General features: G+C 50.2%; 1 protein-coding gene across 1 annotated transcript; it reads right to left on the bottom strand.

The window, feature by feature from the left end:
* Positions 1–1,081: 1,081 nt before the first annotated feature.
* Positions 1,082–13,990, bottom strand: MCM2 (minichromosome maintenance complex component 2). The gene is made up of 16 exons (XM_066195583.1): positions 13,961–13,990; positions 13,307–13,494; positions 12,555–12,730; positions 11,388–11,651; positions 10,148–10,367; positions 9,676–9,883; positions 8,838–8,972; positions 8,460–8,651; positions 7,276–7,369; positions 6,490–6,740; positions 6,109–6,235; positions 5,778–5,890; positions 5,403–5,645; positions 4,422–4,604; positions 3,064–3,219; positions 1,082–2,139 (listed from the first exon to the last, which is right to left on the bottom strand). The coding sequence occupies exons 1-16, from the start codon at positions 13,964–13,966 to the stop codon at positions 2,029–2,031; spliced, it is 2,667 nt and encodes an 888-aa protein (XP_066051680.1). The 5' UTR covers positions 13,967–13,990; the 3' UTR covers positions 1,082–2,028.
* Between the last annotated feature and the right edge of the window lie 3,504 nt (positions 13,991–17,494).

Genomic DNA, 17,494 nt, shown 5'->3' on the forward strand with positions numbered 1-17,494 from the left:
GGGCCAGGACCTTCCCCAGCAAGGTATGTGGGTTCCCACAGAGCTGGGCAGTGTGCAAGTGCTTGCAGTTGCTGTCCCCAGGGAGGAGTCTCTGTGGCCTCTGGCAGTAGGAGGTAAGGTACTAACAGCTGTGTCCCCGAGGAACCACATGGGACCTCACCAGGCAGTTGCAGGCACACAGCAGTTTGGCCATCCCCAACACAGACCAGGCCCACATTCGGGGACAAAGGCTTGCTCAGGCAGGGAAGGAATACCAGGAAGTGTCTGTTTGGGCTGCCTGCAGAAAGTCCTGGTAGACAGAGACCCAGTGGGAAGGGAAAAAAACAGCCAAAACAGTTAAATAAATACACAGGAGGGAGCTGGCAGACAGAGGCAACACGCAGAGCCAGCTTCAGGCTGAGAGTCATGTGCTCAGCCCCCAGCAGGGCTCAAGCCCTGCTGGCTCCAGGCTGGGAAGGGACACAGCACACACATCACCATGACAAACCCCACGGTGTTGACAGCCAGGGACACCTCTGCTTGGCCAGCACACAACTGCAGCAGCCAGCTCACAAATTCTCCTGAGCTCAGGCGGGAGGCTGGACAGGCTGTAAGGTCCTGCAGCTCCAGCCAGGAAAAAGCAGATTCACTGCAGAGCTCAGCTGCGTCCTGGAGAGGGGTTACTGCTTCTCCCAGACTGGAATCTAAGTGGCAGCCAAGGCATGAGATCAAGGCTGTCTAACCCAAGTGTGCGTAGGGAAGGAAGGTGGGGAAAACTGTGACAGGACAGTCGCAATGGGATACAAACATAAACAGGCAAAACAGGGAAGGAACCACTGCAGGCAGGTCCTTGGTAGGAAAAGCAGCATTCATGGCATGGTCCAGGGCAACTGTGTCCTGCTATCAGTCCACAGACGTCCCAGCTAGAGCTGAGAGCCAGCACTGGCCGTTCCTACTAACCTGAAGAACAAATATGAGATGTGGTTGTACCCAAACCTAACCCCACAAACCACTGGGCAGTTCATGCAGCACCCAGGATGCTCACTTAAGCTCTTAATTCCACTCTTGGAGGCAGGAGTTATCAAAAGAGGAAACGCTGAAGTATTGAAAAACAACTGTATTTAAAACACAAATACTAAGAAAATTGCATGTGAGCACTAAGCCAATCCTGTCCTCCCTGAACATGTCCAGCTTAGGCCTCCTCCACTACCATGCCCAAAACCAGCATCATGCGTACTTCACCCTCAACAAATGGATGTGAGAAAGGGTCTTCAGGTTAGGTGTTCAAAGATGTCACTTGGATTCAGCTGTAAATTCACACCTGCTGACAGCTACACAGAGATAACATCCATTAATGCAAGAAAAGCCTCTCCACTCCTGCTTTTGGAGATTCCCCAGCAGGTACTAAAGGAGTTTTCAGTGCCCATACAGATCATCTTTAAGATCAGAAAGAGTTTTGTTACAGTTCTTGTCTACCTCTGCTTCCCCCCCTCCTTCCCTGCAGAAACCAAGCACAAGGTCAATCCATGTGGGCACCTGGGGAAATGTCAAGTGTCAGGCACAAAGGCCTGGAGCAGAGACTGGCTGGTTCATGGAGAGTTGAAAGCAGTTTCAATTATCACCCATGAGGCGTCACCAGAGATGGGAACAGAGAATCCCTGAGGGTGCTTGCAATCCAAGGGGGGTGGATAATGCTTTCCAAATGCTCCCACTTGGTCCCTCCTGCAGAGGAGCCTGTAACAACTAGTGACAAACAAACAGAAAACATGCCATGTATATGGCCAGCAATTCTCTCCCTGCTGTGCTTAGCTACAAGGCAAAATAGTGAACGAAGTTGCTAAACAGACTTGACAGGGCATTTAACTACTTAATTCTGTTCTATTTACAAGGTCTTCAGCAGCTCAGCACTCCCTTAATCCATTAGGCACAAAGCAAGCAAGAGGATGTGCAGCCTAGTCCCTCTGGCTCAGGATCTCTGTAGCATTCCTGCAGGGCTGGAAGATGGAGGTCTCATCTCACAGAAGCATGTGGCAGACTCTGCTGCCAGCCTCAGAACTGCTGGACAATCAGCTTCCGCTTCACATCCCGGCTGAACCTGTTCATCTTGAACACTTCACTGTCATAAAAGGCTGAGAGGTTGTGGATGTTGATCTGCCGAGCCTGGGAGGGGGAAGAAGGGAGAGGTAAATGTTTATTTAATCAAAGTAAGAATCATGTGGTTTTCCATAGCAGAGGCTGCATAAAATTTCACAGTCAGCAATCTCTGCTCTGCTCAGCAGGAGCCAGAGCTGCAGTAGCAGGGGAGACTGCAGGTCAGGAGGAAGGAGCATTGGCAGGGCTGAGCTGAGCCAAGAGAGGATGCTGGCTCAGCATCTGCCTATTCTCAGCTCATCCTTTTACTTCCAGCAGAGCTAGGATGTAACTCCAATCCAAAAGCCCCCAAAACCTCAACCAGTGGGACAGTTCTGCAAGGGAGACACATCAGACTGGGGGTGGTCACCCTGGCAACTCCAAGCTGTGGCTCTGGAAGTAATTACTCTGCACATCTGATGCAAAGAGCAGAAAAGCACTAATCCAGGAATCAAACACTGCTTTAGTGCCAAGCAAGGTCAATATTTTGCACAGAAAGGCCAAGTCAGAAATGCAACCTTTAGACAAGCATGAAGGAGGAGGCAAGTCAGCCTCAGAAGGGATTGGAAAAGTTCATACACATAGATTTTTCTGCTTTTGCTTCTTCAAATGCAGATGCCAGGGAACTTGAGTTCTCATTCACCTGCATAAGCACCATACCACAGGATTTACCATTCCAACCCCAAAGCTTTAAGGGGGGGGGTATGAGAACAAAGAGGGATGAATACAGCACTTCCAAACAAGATGAGCAGATACAGAGGAGACAATCCTGATGTTGGTTATATTAACACTGGTGTTTTTTATAGTATCATAACACAGGAGGGGAAGTTAACTGGTGTTTTTTATAGTATCATAACACAGGAGGGGAAGTTACAAGTCTCAGAATGCCTCTGGTTCGGAGGCTGCAGAGAGAGCATGAACCAGTCCCCGAGGCAGCTGATTTTAAGCCCATACCTTGTCCACCAGGTCCTTCTCTGGGACTTCTATGGTGTCTTGCTGGGCTCCATAGCGGTTCCTCTGGTACATCACCTGCTCTGCCACCAGCTGCTTCAGTATGAACAGCAGCAGCTCGTTGTTGTCTCGCTTGAACGAGAGGTAGCGGGAGAATGTCTGGGAGGGATGAGATGAGCCATGAGGGTCAGAACAGTGACACACTGCAGTGCCCAACATCAACCAACCCCCTCCTCCCAGAGCGCACAGGGAACCAAATGACACTGCTGCCACCTGTGCCCTTAGTGTATCTCGAGTGACTATGGCATTGCCAAGCTGCCACCTGCACATGCAGTAGCAGACCTCTGACAGCCACAAATCCTCTGTTTTTATTCCCATCTTGAATCTCCTTAGGGGTGCTGGTGCCTCTTGGGAGCTAGCAGTGCACTGCTGTGGGGTTGTGCTGCCCACAGGGACACAGCCATGGTGGGGGCTGGCCCTGGGCAAGGCACAGAGCAGTTTCCTTTAACCCAGACTGCCCTGTGCCTCCCCAGCAGACGCTCATACTTGGCTGGCTGTTTGAGGCCAAAGAGAGAGGCCACGAGTCGTCCAGACAGAGGGCAGACGCTCAACAGTGGATAAATGCCAGTGTGTGGTCAGCCAAGAGGCTGTTTGGAGCCAGCCCCTGCTACTCAGAGAACAGGGCAGACTGCACACTAAACCAGAGTGAGTGCTGTGGTTAACTGTACCCTGAGAGCCCAATAAAAACATGAAGAAACGAACTGCCTGCTTGGCTTGATCACCTGACAGCAGCAGGTGCCCTGCGCCAAAATAGCAGGGAAGGGGTAAAAAAAAGAATAGACATGGCAGTACATTTGACTCAGAGGCTTGAGGTACACTTCTTTCTCAGACCCAACAAAGACATTGCCTCACCACAGACTATCAAGGGGCAGTCATGGAACAGTGCCTTGTTTGGGGTCCCTGCTCAAAGGAACCCAGCTTGAGCTGTTATTGCACAATGATTAAATTATTCTAAGTATCCAGATGTTTGAGACTCTGCTATGGAAAAACCTGGGGTCAAGTAGGTAAGGAAACCTCGTCTGACTGTGAGCGTGGTGGGTGTAGCTGTGAAGTGGCCTTGGTCCCAGCTCAAGTGGTGCTAGTGTGACTGCCAGAGTGGCTCCTGGATGGTCAGACAAGGAGCTTCCTTGACACTTCAGACCCACGGTACTCCACTTACACAGGCTCAGCGCCTGTCTCCACAGGACAGACCCCTGCAGAGCATGAGGTCACTTCCCACAGCCAGGGCAGTGCAAGGAGGCTGCAGTTGAACCCAGGGGGCCTGGGGTGCAGCCACAGCCCCTGGCTCAGCCGGTGCCCACCTTGCGCATGCTCCGCATGACACTGAACTTCTGCGTGTCAATGAAGCTCTCCAGCATCACCCTGATGGCCATGTTGACATCATCCTCCACCACGTAATCGCGCAGGTGCATGCGGGCGTGCGCCTCAGCCATGCGGATCATGGACTCGATGTGCCGCACCGTGATAGGGATGCTGCCGGTCGCCTAAGGGAGGAGGCAACACGTTACTGAAGGAGACAAGACACAGGGCAGGACAGGTGCCTTCTGGCCCAGGGTCCAGTTCCTTTCACCCTGCAGGGAGCTCTCTGCACCTCTGAGGGTGACTCAGGCTAAGGAGGTTCTGCCACCTGCTGGCATGGCCACACAGCCTGGCACAGCTTCCCTGTTCATCTGAATTCAGTACAGTGCAAGGGGATGTTATGGGATCACTCTGTGACACTTTAGGGCCTTTCCAAGATTAACAATTCAGTTCCTTAACAATCCAGTTTCCTCTAGCAAATTTTAGAAGTTAAAGAAACAAAAAGCCAATCAAAAGAAGGTAGAGTTTTCCCAAACTCCAAAAATCTCCCTCACACCTCAACAAATTCCTCTTTCACTTGGAGAGTGTGAAATGAGCCTGAGACATCCCACAGACAAAACAGAAGGGCATTTCTACAGATAATGGCTCCCTGTAATGTACCAGGAGCATGTAGATCTGAGTGAATGCAAACATCTCCTGTGCGCTTTCCAGACTGGGTGACAACAAAAGGACTTTGCTATGACAGGCACTGTACATGTGTCCAGTCCATCAGTCCACACATCATCAACAGGCAAGACTCTGCACTTAGATGAAGAATCATCTGTTCAGCAGACACTGCAGAATCTGCCTGTGTCTCACAAAGCAGTGGCACAGACTTCTGTGATGGGAATGGCAAGAATGTGTCAACATATGCAGGAGCAGCCTCAGACTGATTTGCAGTCTAGATACCTACAGTTCTTCCCTCCTTTCCTCAGCATTCTCACCATAGACTCCTTCCTGAGATCACTGTACATTCTGGCCACCTTGTCCTGGTCCATCTGGTTGAGTTTGGGGTGGACCTTCTCTTTAGCATAGATGATATATTTCCTCAGGATCTCTTGAGGAATGGGCTCAACCCCATAGGTGTTGGGAAGGATGACCTCGTTAGTGTCCCCATTCACTGTCTCCTTGCTGCCTGGGTGGTGCTTGACATGGCTGCCGACAACAAACCGGGCAAGCATTTCATCCTACAAGAGAGCAGTGCACCAACAGATACTGAGCACACTCACTGGACAGAAAAAAACTCAATGGGCAGCTGTAGCATCCCAACAGCAGCAGTGAAGCCCAGCACACACTCAGACTCCTGGCGCAGCCCCTACCTGCACTGAGTCCACCGTGTCTCTCACCACGCACAGGATATCGAACCGAGAGATGATGGGCTCTGTCAGGTCAACGTTCTCCGAGAACGTCAGCGAAGGGTCGTATCGCCCACCTGGGTCACAGAGACAATCCAGGTCAAACAGGCTCCAAGGCTGGAGCTCTGGAGGAAGGACAGACCTCCAGTATGTTACTGAAGGCTTTTCTGCTCACTTGATCTCTGCTCCAGACTTGAAGGAACCAGGCAGAGGGAGGCAAAGCTGTGCCACAGCTCTCATGACTGTGGACTTATGCTGAGAGCCTGAGATAGTCCTGTAGCCTCTCGGCACTTACCTATGGGATTGGCAGCAGCAACAATGGTGCAGCGAGCTTGCAAGGATGTGACAATGCCTGCTTTGGAGATGGAAATGCTTTGCTGTTCCATGGCTTCGTGGATGCTGGTCCTATCCTGATCATTCATCTACGGGAAAGCAAGAATGATTTAGAGTGAAACTATGTTTATACCCCACTGCCAAAAACACCAAGGGGAATCTGCTCCAGATGCCCTGAAAAGGCAGCAAACTGCACTATGGAACAGCAAGGGCCTAAACAAACTGCAGGCACTTTGGTCATCTGGGGGATGTCACCATGAGTTACAGCGTGCCCCCAGCGGACAGAGGTTACAGCTGGTCGTTTCACAGCTCATACTTCCCAGAGAGATGAAGCTGGGCTCACCTTGTCAAATTCATCAATCAGGCAGACACCTCTGTCAGCCAGCACGAGGGCTCCTGCCTCCAAAGTCCACTCCTTGCTGACCGGGTGCCTCTGCACATAGGCTGTGAGGCCCACAGCAGAAGCACCCTGGCCAGTGGTGAAAATTGCTCTGCTTGATGCTTTCTCTACGTATTTAAGAAACTGTGATTTTGCAGTACCAGGGTCTCCACACAGAAGCACATTGATGTCACCACGAACTTTGTGTTTTCCACCTACAAAAGCAATGAGAAAACCATGAAGCAGTTGAGTGCATGGCTTGGCAGCAACCCTGCCCTGAGCACCACAAGGCTGAAGAGAAGGCAACCAGCAGGCACAGCAACCAGTTTACAGGAAAATTGAGGGGGAAAGAAAGTCAGTTTTGGAGGCAGTTGTCTCTGAAAAACAGACCTTCTAACCCTGCTGACACATTCTAACACATTCTTCTAAGGAGACGATAACAAATCAGGGTGCCAGAAGGTCAAACCTCTGAAGGAGTATTAAACATGACCTCCTGGAGGAGGGATAAAAACTTGCCTGGGTTTGCAGTAGGAGCTGTTTTCAGTCGTAGCATTTCTACTGTCACACCAGAGTTTTCAGTGTGATAAAACAGCCAGTTCAAACACAGATATCCCTCAGTCTGCTAAACCTTGTCTGTTACCAAGCCACGCAGACAACACTAACTGCTCTTATTGCAATGGCACAGACAAACCCCAGGCCCTCTGCCCTCCCCTGAGTGAGGCAGGACCAAAGGACACAAGTGACACTCACCTGGGTTTTTGGGCTCTCCACCAAAGAGAGCTAAAGCCAAGCCCCTTTTGATATCTTCATGTCCATAAATAGATGGAGCAATGCTGGCAAAAATCTGAAAGGGAAACCAGGAGTTGTCCAGGGAATACCAGCTCCCATTCTGAACAGAATCTTGCATGAATTTCAGCAAGATGCCATATCTAAAGCTATTCTTAAGATACTGCTGTCTCCAAAGAGTATTTTATTATCCAGGGTGTGAGGGCTTTTTCAAAAGCAATGACCCACCCACTGTTGCCTGAAGGAGCTTCACAAAAATGGTGCTGTTGGGGCTTGGCAGATTATTTAGTTGGGTGCTGGAAGACGCTGCCACTGCCGTGTTGTACACAAGGCACATCACAAATGCCTGTTATCAGCTCTTGTAAAGTTGGGGACCTTGATCAGAGGCTTACTCACTGCATATAACAGTACTTGAATGGGCTATGCTGCACATGAATTGTTGTCATAGTCAAATATTATGAACAACTGGCTTATTTTATCAAGGGTATTCTGAAAATTACCTGATGCTGGAGACCACTCATGTTCATACACTCCTGATTCAACTGAAGCTGCTGCATCCACTACAGCAACAGCACAGCCAAGGCAACGGAGTGAAGTCCCTCATTAAAGAAATTAAATCTGACCCAAGTGAGGTTGAACATGCACTAGTCCAGGAGCTTTGTTCTTTCAAATATTGGATTCAGGTCGTAGCATATAGAGGAAGCAAAGCTAAAATCTTTATCACAAAGTTAAGCAATAATATCCCCTTTAGGGGACTAGAGATGCAGTCACTGGCCTCACAGAACACTTCCGCCACTTGGCTTTTAAGACACAGGGAGAGGAAACTGATCAGATATAAGCAGTGTCTGAGTGTCTCTCACCTGTCTTCTAGCCCTGTTGTGATGTAGAAGGCTCAGAGAAGGAATGGGAGAAACAGAAAATTTGACCTCCTGAAGTACAAGGGAGGTTTCTTATTTACTTCCCTCCTATAACTGACTCTCAGCAACAGCCGTCTGAGAGCTACAGAAGACCGTTCAGAGAGAATTGAGATTTCTGGGTTCCTTTAACCACTGTTTGGCCAGCTGACCCATTTCATCACTTTCTGATCCAGCTGCCAGGTGATGGCAAGCTATCAACAGGAAAAGAAGGGATGTCTGAGGCTAACTCACCTTCTCCCCAATTTGCTCATCCTTGGACAGACCCACAATCACTTTCACATCTTCATCAGTCAGTTCCCCAACAGCCAGCTTGTTGTCCTTCTTGGCGATGTGGTTGGCCAGGATCACAGTTGCAAACACTGGGAACCCATTGGCGGTGTTCAAGGAGCCATCATAGTTGTTGTGGTAGATCCCTGTCAGCTCCTGGGAAGCCGGAAATGCTGTATCAGTGCCCGGACAGTACAAAACAGCCCCCTCTCTGTTTTAAGGAAAGGCTCAAATGCATTTGAGGACAATCCCTCCCCATATTCCCACAGAAGTTCCCATGATGTCAATGTCAGCATTTAAAAATACCCTGTGCTCTCCTGATACTTGAACAATACAACTCACAATCTCATCTCCTGGCTTGCAGCTGTCCACCAGGTCAGCGAGGAGAATGGCATCCTTGGAGCGCGGCAGCCTGCCTGCAGCCACCTTCCCAGGGCTCTCCTGGATCTTGATGCGCTGATAGTTCTGATAGACTGTCTGCAGCAGCAAAATCAAAGTTACCCAGCAAGTCCAGCAGGCGCCAGCACGGCTTTTCACAGGCACCTCAGAGAGAAGGGCCATTCCAACATTTACTGTACTTCAGTTAGAAAACTATAGACATGGGAGGATGGAGGTTGTGAGCAACAATTCCAGGGTGCGATAGGCAATAGTGGGGACAGGAAAGCACTTTGCTGCATCTCTACCACTGTGTTTCAGCCTCCGCAGTGTTTGTCCACCCAAATACTGGACCAGTTCCTGGGAGAAGAATGCTCCACTTGTGTGACTAAAGGTATCAAGCCAAAGAATTAAAGTCAGAAGCTTCACATTAACGATTTTGCCCTCCGGTATCCTTAGCTGACAGATCAGGACAGACTGACCTAACCTGGGAAGGAGATCTGGACAGCGTGTGTCTGCATTTCTAAAATAGGAATAAATAACTGTGTACCACAAAGATGATTGTGGCAAAAGATTCAATCCAAACACCTACAGTGAAGCAACAAGTTACTTCTGGTTGATAAGCTGAGTCATTCAGGTCAAGAGCTCAAACAGACCTATCTTCACAGCCCCCTGAATATAGCAGAAGACCCCTCTCCCCACAGCAAGCTGTTCCAAGGGTGGGAGTCAAAGCAGGCCTGTGAGGAAGAGGCAGTGGAGCAGGATGAGCAGCCACTCTCCTCCAGGCAAGCACAGAGTCTCTTACCTCTTCCATGTTGATTTCAAACGGGCCAAGAGACTGACACTCCGGACAGGAACCAGGTTTCACCTCCTGGTTCTGCGACTGGAAAAAGGGTCCAAGGATGAAGTTGCACTTGCTGCAGTTGTATTTCACCATGCTGAGCTGAGGCAGGACCCCTGTGCAACTTGTCACCACTCCACTGGTCCGGATCAACTGATTTAAGTGCAGTTGCCTGAGGAAAGACAGAGGTATGCTGGCTGCCTGCAGGGCACAGAAGGCAAAACACCCTCCAGAAATGCACCACTTGCACCACTCTTGCTGCAAAGCACAAGTTTACTTCAGGGATGCTGAAAGTTCATCCTTAGTATGTTTTATTTCCTGTGCTAAGCTCAGCTATCCTGTTCGACTTATCCAGAGGTTTAGCTCGCAGCTGAGTCCTGAGCACCCCAAAGCCTAATGCAAGCCCCAGAGCCACTGCTGGTAGTTCTGCTCTTACCTGAGTGACCGCAGCTCTTCCACCAGAGGGAGGTGGGAGATACGGACATGGATCTCCTGAGCAATACGATCATACTTGGGGTACATGGCCAGCACCACTTCCTTGGCTGCTTCATCAAAGATCTTCAGCATCTCTGCTGGGGCCTCAGGCAGAAAGTAGGCAAGGACATGCTCCTGGGCTGCCAGATCCTCATAGTTTACCACCAGACTCTCTCTGTTCTCTTAAGGAAAAGACGGGGTGAATCGTAGTTTCAACCTGTTCACTCCTCAAGGAGTTTGCAAAGCATAGCCAGAACAGACAAGCCTGTATCCTGCAGGCTGCAGTTAGTAGATCTCTGCACCTTCCCTGAAGTTTAGAGGTTAACAATTTCAAAATGGGTGGAAAACCCTTTTAAATTTATTTCTCTAACAAATTCTTCATCAGTACCGAGCTTGTGATTGTTCCTCTCCAGTTCTGCACAGATACTTCCCAGGCTCAGTGTTCCTAAAATTCAAAAGGTTCAGCCCAATACACAAGTCTCTCAGAGACCTCCAGGAAACAGAAGTTAATAGGAGAGACATTATGTCTGCTGAATGGCTGGCAAAAAACCTCCTGTGTCTTATGTTCATGAAAATGGATGAGACAAATGCCTTTTATTTCCCAGTTTTATAAAACTGATCTTGTTCCACTGCTCAAGCTTCTGCTCAATATAAAGAAGAAATACAACAAGTACAGCTACATGAGCTGTTCCTAGATGTGACAGTTTCTGCTTTTAAAACTCATCAACGACCGCCTTAATGACCATTTCTTCTGGCAGTGCCTACTCAGAATACAAGGCTGCAACACTGACACAGTTTCCAAAGTCACAAGGTCTATTTGTGTCCCCTTGCTAGATAATCCAGTTTCCAGTGTGAGAAAGTAACTGGTGCAGACAGCAAGCAATTGTTGTCTCTTTCAGATCACAAACTTGCAGACCAATGTCTGCTGCCCCACATATTCTTCTGCTAGCATTTCTATGAAATGAATATTAATGAGGAGCAGACACCAGGGGCCTTCTAATTAGTCAGCCAGAATCAAAGAAAACAGTAGACATGTTTCCATTATTCATTTATCTCCATCAGCATCAGGCTTTTTAAAGTGCTGATTCAATGCCTGGAACAAAGAGGGCAGGCAGCAAAATATCTACCACTGTACTGGATCACCACAAAGTACACTATAACCCACATAAAGAAAAAGAGAGCCTCCAGTGACCCAGCCCTACCTTTGCACATGTCACTGATCCTCTCCTTGAAGACATTGTGCCCATGTTCATCCACATGGGTCTTCAGGAAGTTCTTGAAGCGGTGATAGATCTCAAGCCGGGGAGCTGCCATGGAAACCCACTCCCTCACGGAGTGTCCTTTCATGTCTTCCAGGTTCTCAATGCTCTCAATCATGTCTTCATCCTCATCCTCCATGCCTTCGGCAGCCCGCTCCGCCAGCCGCCTCTTCCGTGCAGGACGGTCTTCGTCTTCATCGTCACTATCTAAGGGGTGGAAGGAAAGACTGCTCAAAGTCTGGGATTCCCATTCCCACTCTTTAGTCACAGTGGGATTGCACAGGCTGTGGAAGTAAAGAGGTCACAGCCTGGGATACAAACGAAGAGACATCCCAGGCCCAGCCTAAATCCAGTTCTAGATTTGCTCCTACATCTTCCACAACATAGTTAAGATTTTCAGGGTGAGAATTTAAAGATTTGCATGCAACAGCACACATTCAAGTCCATTAATGCACTGACAAAGGAACAAGCTTAAAGTGCATCAAAGGCCCTTCCATCCAGCCCACAAAGTCTGTACAGGAGCACCAACACCAACAACTCTACAGCATACACTTGGTAGAACCCCAACCCTTTGATACAGGCCCAGGATCCTAACTTTGTTTCAGCAGTAACCAGAAGATCACCAAATGAGCTCCTAGGAAACCCAAAGGAAAGGGATCCTGCACTGGGGAATCCAGCCAAGCCCACAGCCAATGATTTCTTTAAGAGCCCAGACACACTGGAGCTCTAGAGACTGTCTCCTGATTTTTCAGCCTTCTGATGATTTCATTCTTGGACCGGAGAGTTCTCAGGCATTGTAACATAAACAAAGTAGATTGTTTTTGCATTCCTCTCTGTGATGGACTTTTGGCTAGGCCAGTGGGGTCAGAGAGGTATTAACCTCGTTCCCCCAGTCGCTGGTCAAAGTCCAAACCCTATTTAAACCCCAAACCAAAATAAACTTTCTTTTCTTACTTCTTAACTTGACTGGTGAGTGTGGTTTTTTGTGTCCGTCAAGTGACAAGAGACCACCCTATTAACCTGAAAGTAAAGAGCCCAACTCCCCCCGAAGGGCTAGGTTATTATCAAGCACACAGGGTTGGCACACCTGGTACAGCTCATGGCACCTACCATAGAGCAGCCCCCTCCTCATGCGGCCCATGCCCTGCTCCAGCTCACGGTCCCGCTGCCTCATCACTCGCTCGGCAGCTTCCCGCTGGCTGGCAGTCAGCTCCTCCACATCTTCATCATCCAGGGCCAGGCCCTCTGCTTCATACACATCCAGCTCCGGGATGGGGCGGTAGTCCCTAGCAGCACACACATAGAGCAGGGAATCAGGCCAGGAAAGCAATTCAGCAGCCCTTCTTCAGCTACTGCTGGGTAGATGTCAGGGCAGTTATTCTGCAGCAGGACAGAATGGTGTTGAGCAGGAAGGCACTTCCAAGTGGAAAATGTCCTGGAGTAAAGGGCTCCAGCACCACAGTTAGGAATGCAAAAGGGCTCCAGGACCATGGTTAGGAATGCCAACGTTCAAGCCTTTGTGTTGTCAAGTTCAGCTTGACGGCAGGCCGTGCTGAGTAAAACAACATCACAATTCGTGCCTGCAGAAGTAAAGAGCTGGGCTGAATCCACATCACACATCCAGGCAGATCCTGGTTTATCCTACCTGGACCATCCTGGCACTTAGCACACTTCTCCCAGAACTCCAATGACACCATACTCTGACCTTTGTCCATTGCCCAGCAGTTTTTCAGCCCCCGCACCCCAGTTACCAGCACAGCAGAGGGATCCCACAAGGCTGAGAGCTCCCCCCACGTCGCTGACCGCACTGACATCCCCAGCACTCCATCGCCGGGCACAATCCCCCCGGACGACTTTCTTACCTTTCCATCCCTTCCCCAATGAGCTCTTCCCCTTCCCCCTCCTCTTCGGGGAGCCCCTCGGTCCCCAGGAGCCCCTCGGACTCATCCTCGAAGGGGGGCAGGTCCCGACCGGGGCTGGACGTGAAGGCATCGCCGCGGCGGGAGCTCCGCACGGGGCTGGTCACCGCTGCCTGCGACTCGGAGGAGTCCTGCAGGGATAGAAGGGAGGGTGAGGGCAGGGGGCCGCAGAGAGAGAGGGGGCTAGTGCCTCCAGTGGCCTCTGCCATGCGGGCCGCGGTCAGAAGGGGGTACTTGGATCACCGATGAGTTATAATAATTAGCCCTCCTCCCGAATGACAGTGGAAACACATAGAGGGGGGAGACGGGGGTAAATCCATCCTCCGAGCGTACCGCAGCCGGAGCGGAGGGAAAGGGTCCGATCCTGTACCGGCCCGGCTCTCTCCTCTGCGGCGCCGGGAACGCGGGAAAACTCCCTCCGCGTTTCGGGAGCACCGCCGGGCGCACCCACAATGCCCCCCCCCCACCCCGAAATCCCCTCTGGACCCCGCACGGCCGCAGCGCCAAGTGTCCCGCAGCGGCGAGGACCCGGGGCCCGGTACCCGCGGGGACGGCACCCCAAAAGAACGGCTCCCCCGGCCCGGCCCGGCTGCTCACCGCCATCTCCGCCGCTTCCTGCCCGGCCACCGAACCGCGCGAAAACCAGCCCACGTGGTCACAAAAGCGCGCGAAACCTCATGAATAATTGACATTAATGGCCCCGCCTCCTTGTGAATATGCATGAAGGGGCGGGAGCCTGGAGCGGGCGGGACCTAGGGCCACCCCCAGCCACCCCCAGCCAAGGGGTCTGGGGCGGCTGGTGGGCGGCGCTGGCAAACTTTGGCAAACATTTCCCTCTGGGCTCGAGGGGTCTCCTCCTGCCGGGAGCCCGAGTCACGGAAGAGATCCCGCTGTGAATTCCCGTGCTCACGGCTGCCTCTTCGGCAGCAAAAATCAAGTCTGGCTTGACCGGGTTTGCCACTGACCCAATTAAATAATCTTTCTGATTCTCGCTGAAACTACAAGACGTGGGAAGGGGATTCTGGCACTTTGTGATTTTTTTGTGTGTGTTTTTTGGGTTTTTTTTTGGAGGGGGGTTGTTTGTTTGTTTTTGTTTTGTTGTTGTGTGTGGTTTTTTGTTTTGTTTTGTTTATTTGTTTTTTGTTTTGTTTTTAATGAGGAAAAAAATGTATGTGCTGAAAGTAACAGGGGGCTGATCAGAGCCGTTCTGGAGAACAGACTCATCTGTCTCTCCAGCTGTTCAGTGCAGCAAGCAAATGCCATTTGTGAGAGGAACTGAAGAAGAGCACCTGTCCCATAGAGACTGGACGAGCAATTCAGAGATAGAAATGGGCTGATGTTTGGCAAGGAGGTGGAATGCTTCCTTCCAGGCCACAGGGTCTTGCACAACAGCAGGTGGTTTGGATTTTGGAGATCTGCATTCACTGAAGGGTTTCTGACCACTACGTAGTATCAGGCTATTTCTGCTCTTGGCTGGACTCGGGTGTGAGACAATGACCCTGAAACAGGAGACACCAGAAGCAAAAGTGACTGAAGAGGCAGCTGACAATCTGAAATGGATCTTCCAGGAGACCAGCTGGATGATTCAGGCTGGTACTAATATAGCAAAGCAGGAGCATCATGATATAAATAGGAGAGTGGCTCAGCCTCTTCTATATGACACATGACAGGGAGCTGGCTGGTGCTCAGAGTGAAACAGACACAGGGACACCCCCAAGATGCCCCCACTTGTAGGTTTCTAAAGACCACCATGGGTTTGATGATCTTAGACATTACAGAATCACAAAGGTTGGAACCATGGGAAGGTTCATAACCATGAAGGTTGGAAAAGATGCTCAAGGCCATGGAGTTCAACCATTAATCCAGCCCTGCCAAGTCCACCACTACAGCATGTCTAAGCACCACATCACCATGGTTTTGGAACACTTCCAGGGATGGTGAATCCACCACCTCCTTGGGAAGCCTGTTCAATGCTTGAGCACGCTTCCAATAAAGAATTCTTTCCAAACGTCCAGTCTTTCCAGCCCAAACGATTCTATGGCTTAAGGGAAGGCAGCCCAGGACCTGGCTAAAGTGGTGCTGTCTGACAAGGCCCAGATGACGCACTGTGATGAGCCAATGTCACCACAGGGTGTCACTGTCTCTCCAGGCACTGGACAGCTGGATGGACAGACAGATTTTCTGTTTGTCCTTCTTGGAAGACCACACATCATGTCCATGTTTTCACTGCTAACTTTGGGTGCTACCTACAAGTGGTCCTATGTTTGAGCTGGGATGCTCTGTCCCTTTGACAAGACCTGAGCTTGGGCAGCTAAAACCACCCCTAAAATCAGGCTGATGCCAAGCATGGAACAGGGCTCCTTCTACTACACTAGTGACATGGACTGGGTATGTGAGAGGGCTGAGATGCAGATGGGGTCCAGGCTGCTCACCTGAGCACCAAACTCCTGAATATCCAACCATACCTCTAGGATTTTGCAGACTCGTGACTTCTTGCAGCACAGAAAGAGCCCTAGGGACTGAATTCCCCTTGAAAAAAAAGGGCAGAGACAGAGGATTGCAGTCCGGGTGATATCCTATGGTGCAAATTTATGCCCAACGCAAGAAATCAGTAGGTTGGTAGAACAGCTCTGAAACAAGACAGTTGCATCTGTCCCTGCAGTTGCTCAGCGCTTGATCAGCAAAGCAGTTTCAGATGAGAAGTAATATCCTGTTCAGTAGACTGCTCTAATAAAAGCTGAAAGAGTATTTGAGAGAGATAAAATGTCCCAGAAGAGTGGAATTTGGTGATGATATGAAGGTGTAATGCTGTCCTGGACACCATGTCTGCATCTTCCACCTCTGACACCTGCAAGGCAGGTGAGATTGCCACAGCCCAGCAGGCTTCAGCAAGTACAGCAATAAGTGCTAGCTTTCCTTGGGGCCCTCAAGGTTGGATCAAGGCTGCTGAACATCACCTCTTGTCCTGCTTCAGCCCAGCAACACCAAGTGACACAGCAAGGACAAAGGGAGTGAGCCCTGCCATCTTTAAGCCCTGGCTGGAGGAGATGATGCAGAGAGCAGTGGTGCTCAGCCCAAGTGGAAGGATGTGTGCAGTTAAGGGCATGGAGCAGTGCTTGGAGGTGGGAAGAAGAGAGTTGCTTGTGCACACCATTTGAGGGCTGATAGGCCAGGCTGGTTAATTCAAAGGAACCTTAAATGTGGATGCCCCACCTCCTGTTTCACACAAGCAGCGAGGGAGGCAGGAGCTAAAGTGCCGCAGTCCTTGCGGTGGCACCCAGCACTCTCCTATGAAACAGCTTTTGGATCTGATGTCCCAAATACTGGGCTCTAGCCTCAAACTGAATCAGATGGGAAGAACAGGTGGATTAGAAAGCAAAATCTCTCCTGACACAGTTATGTGGGAAGTAACACATTCAACTAGTTAGTGCCTGCGGCTACAAATAAGAAGACATGGATTTTACTTGTCTGTTACCAAGGCACTTTTTAGGCAGAAACACTCCACCTCTCTTTAAACAGAAATGTCCCTTCTGTAACTCAGAGATCTTGGTGTCAGCCAAGCCATTGAGCTTGGATCCATAAATGGAACGTGTCAAAATATTGCAACATATCATTAACCTGAACGACAGCATGAAATGAGACAAGGTAAGGACTGGCTTCTCCAGATGTCATTCCAAAGGCATGACACCAGGATGAAAACCTGTTTCAACCCAGTGGAAAATCAGAGGAACAGGGCTGAGGCATGCAAGTCTCCTGGTACAACCCCTTTGTGAGGCGTGCTGAGGTGTAGCTGGAAATTTTGACCTGAGAAGAGGATCAAGCAGATTTAAGCCGAGGGAGATCTATGTGTGAGGAGGGCCTGGAACTCTGTGTGTGCTGTTTGCTAGAGCAGAATGTGCAAACTTGACCAGTGTAGGGATCTTCTAAAGAGGCGTACGCTCTGTACAGCAAACTTCAGCTTAGCAAAACCCTCGCATTCCTACAGAAGCAAACCCTGCAGCCACAGGTGAACCACAGGTAGAAAACCGTGCCAGAATGTATCCTCCAGTCCTTGCAATGACTCAGGTAACAAACGTTCGCCTTGAGACTTCCCTGTCAGTCAGCTCTTACTGCGGAGAATAACGTGCTGGT

Source organism: Chamaea fasciata, unplaced genomic scaffold (genome assembly GCF_029207755.1).
Source record: "Chamaea fasciata isolate MVZ Bird 193981 ecotype frontalis unplaced genomic scaffold, bChaFas1.0.hap1 SCAF_13, whole genome shotgun sequence".
NCBI lineage: Eukaryota > Metazoa > Chordata > Aves > Passeriformes > Sylviidae > Chamaea > Chamaea fasciata.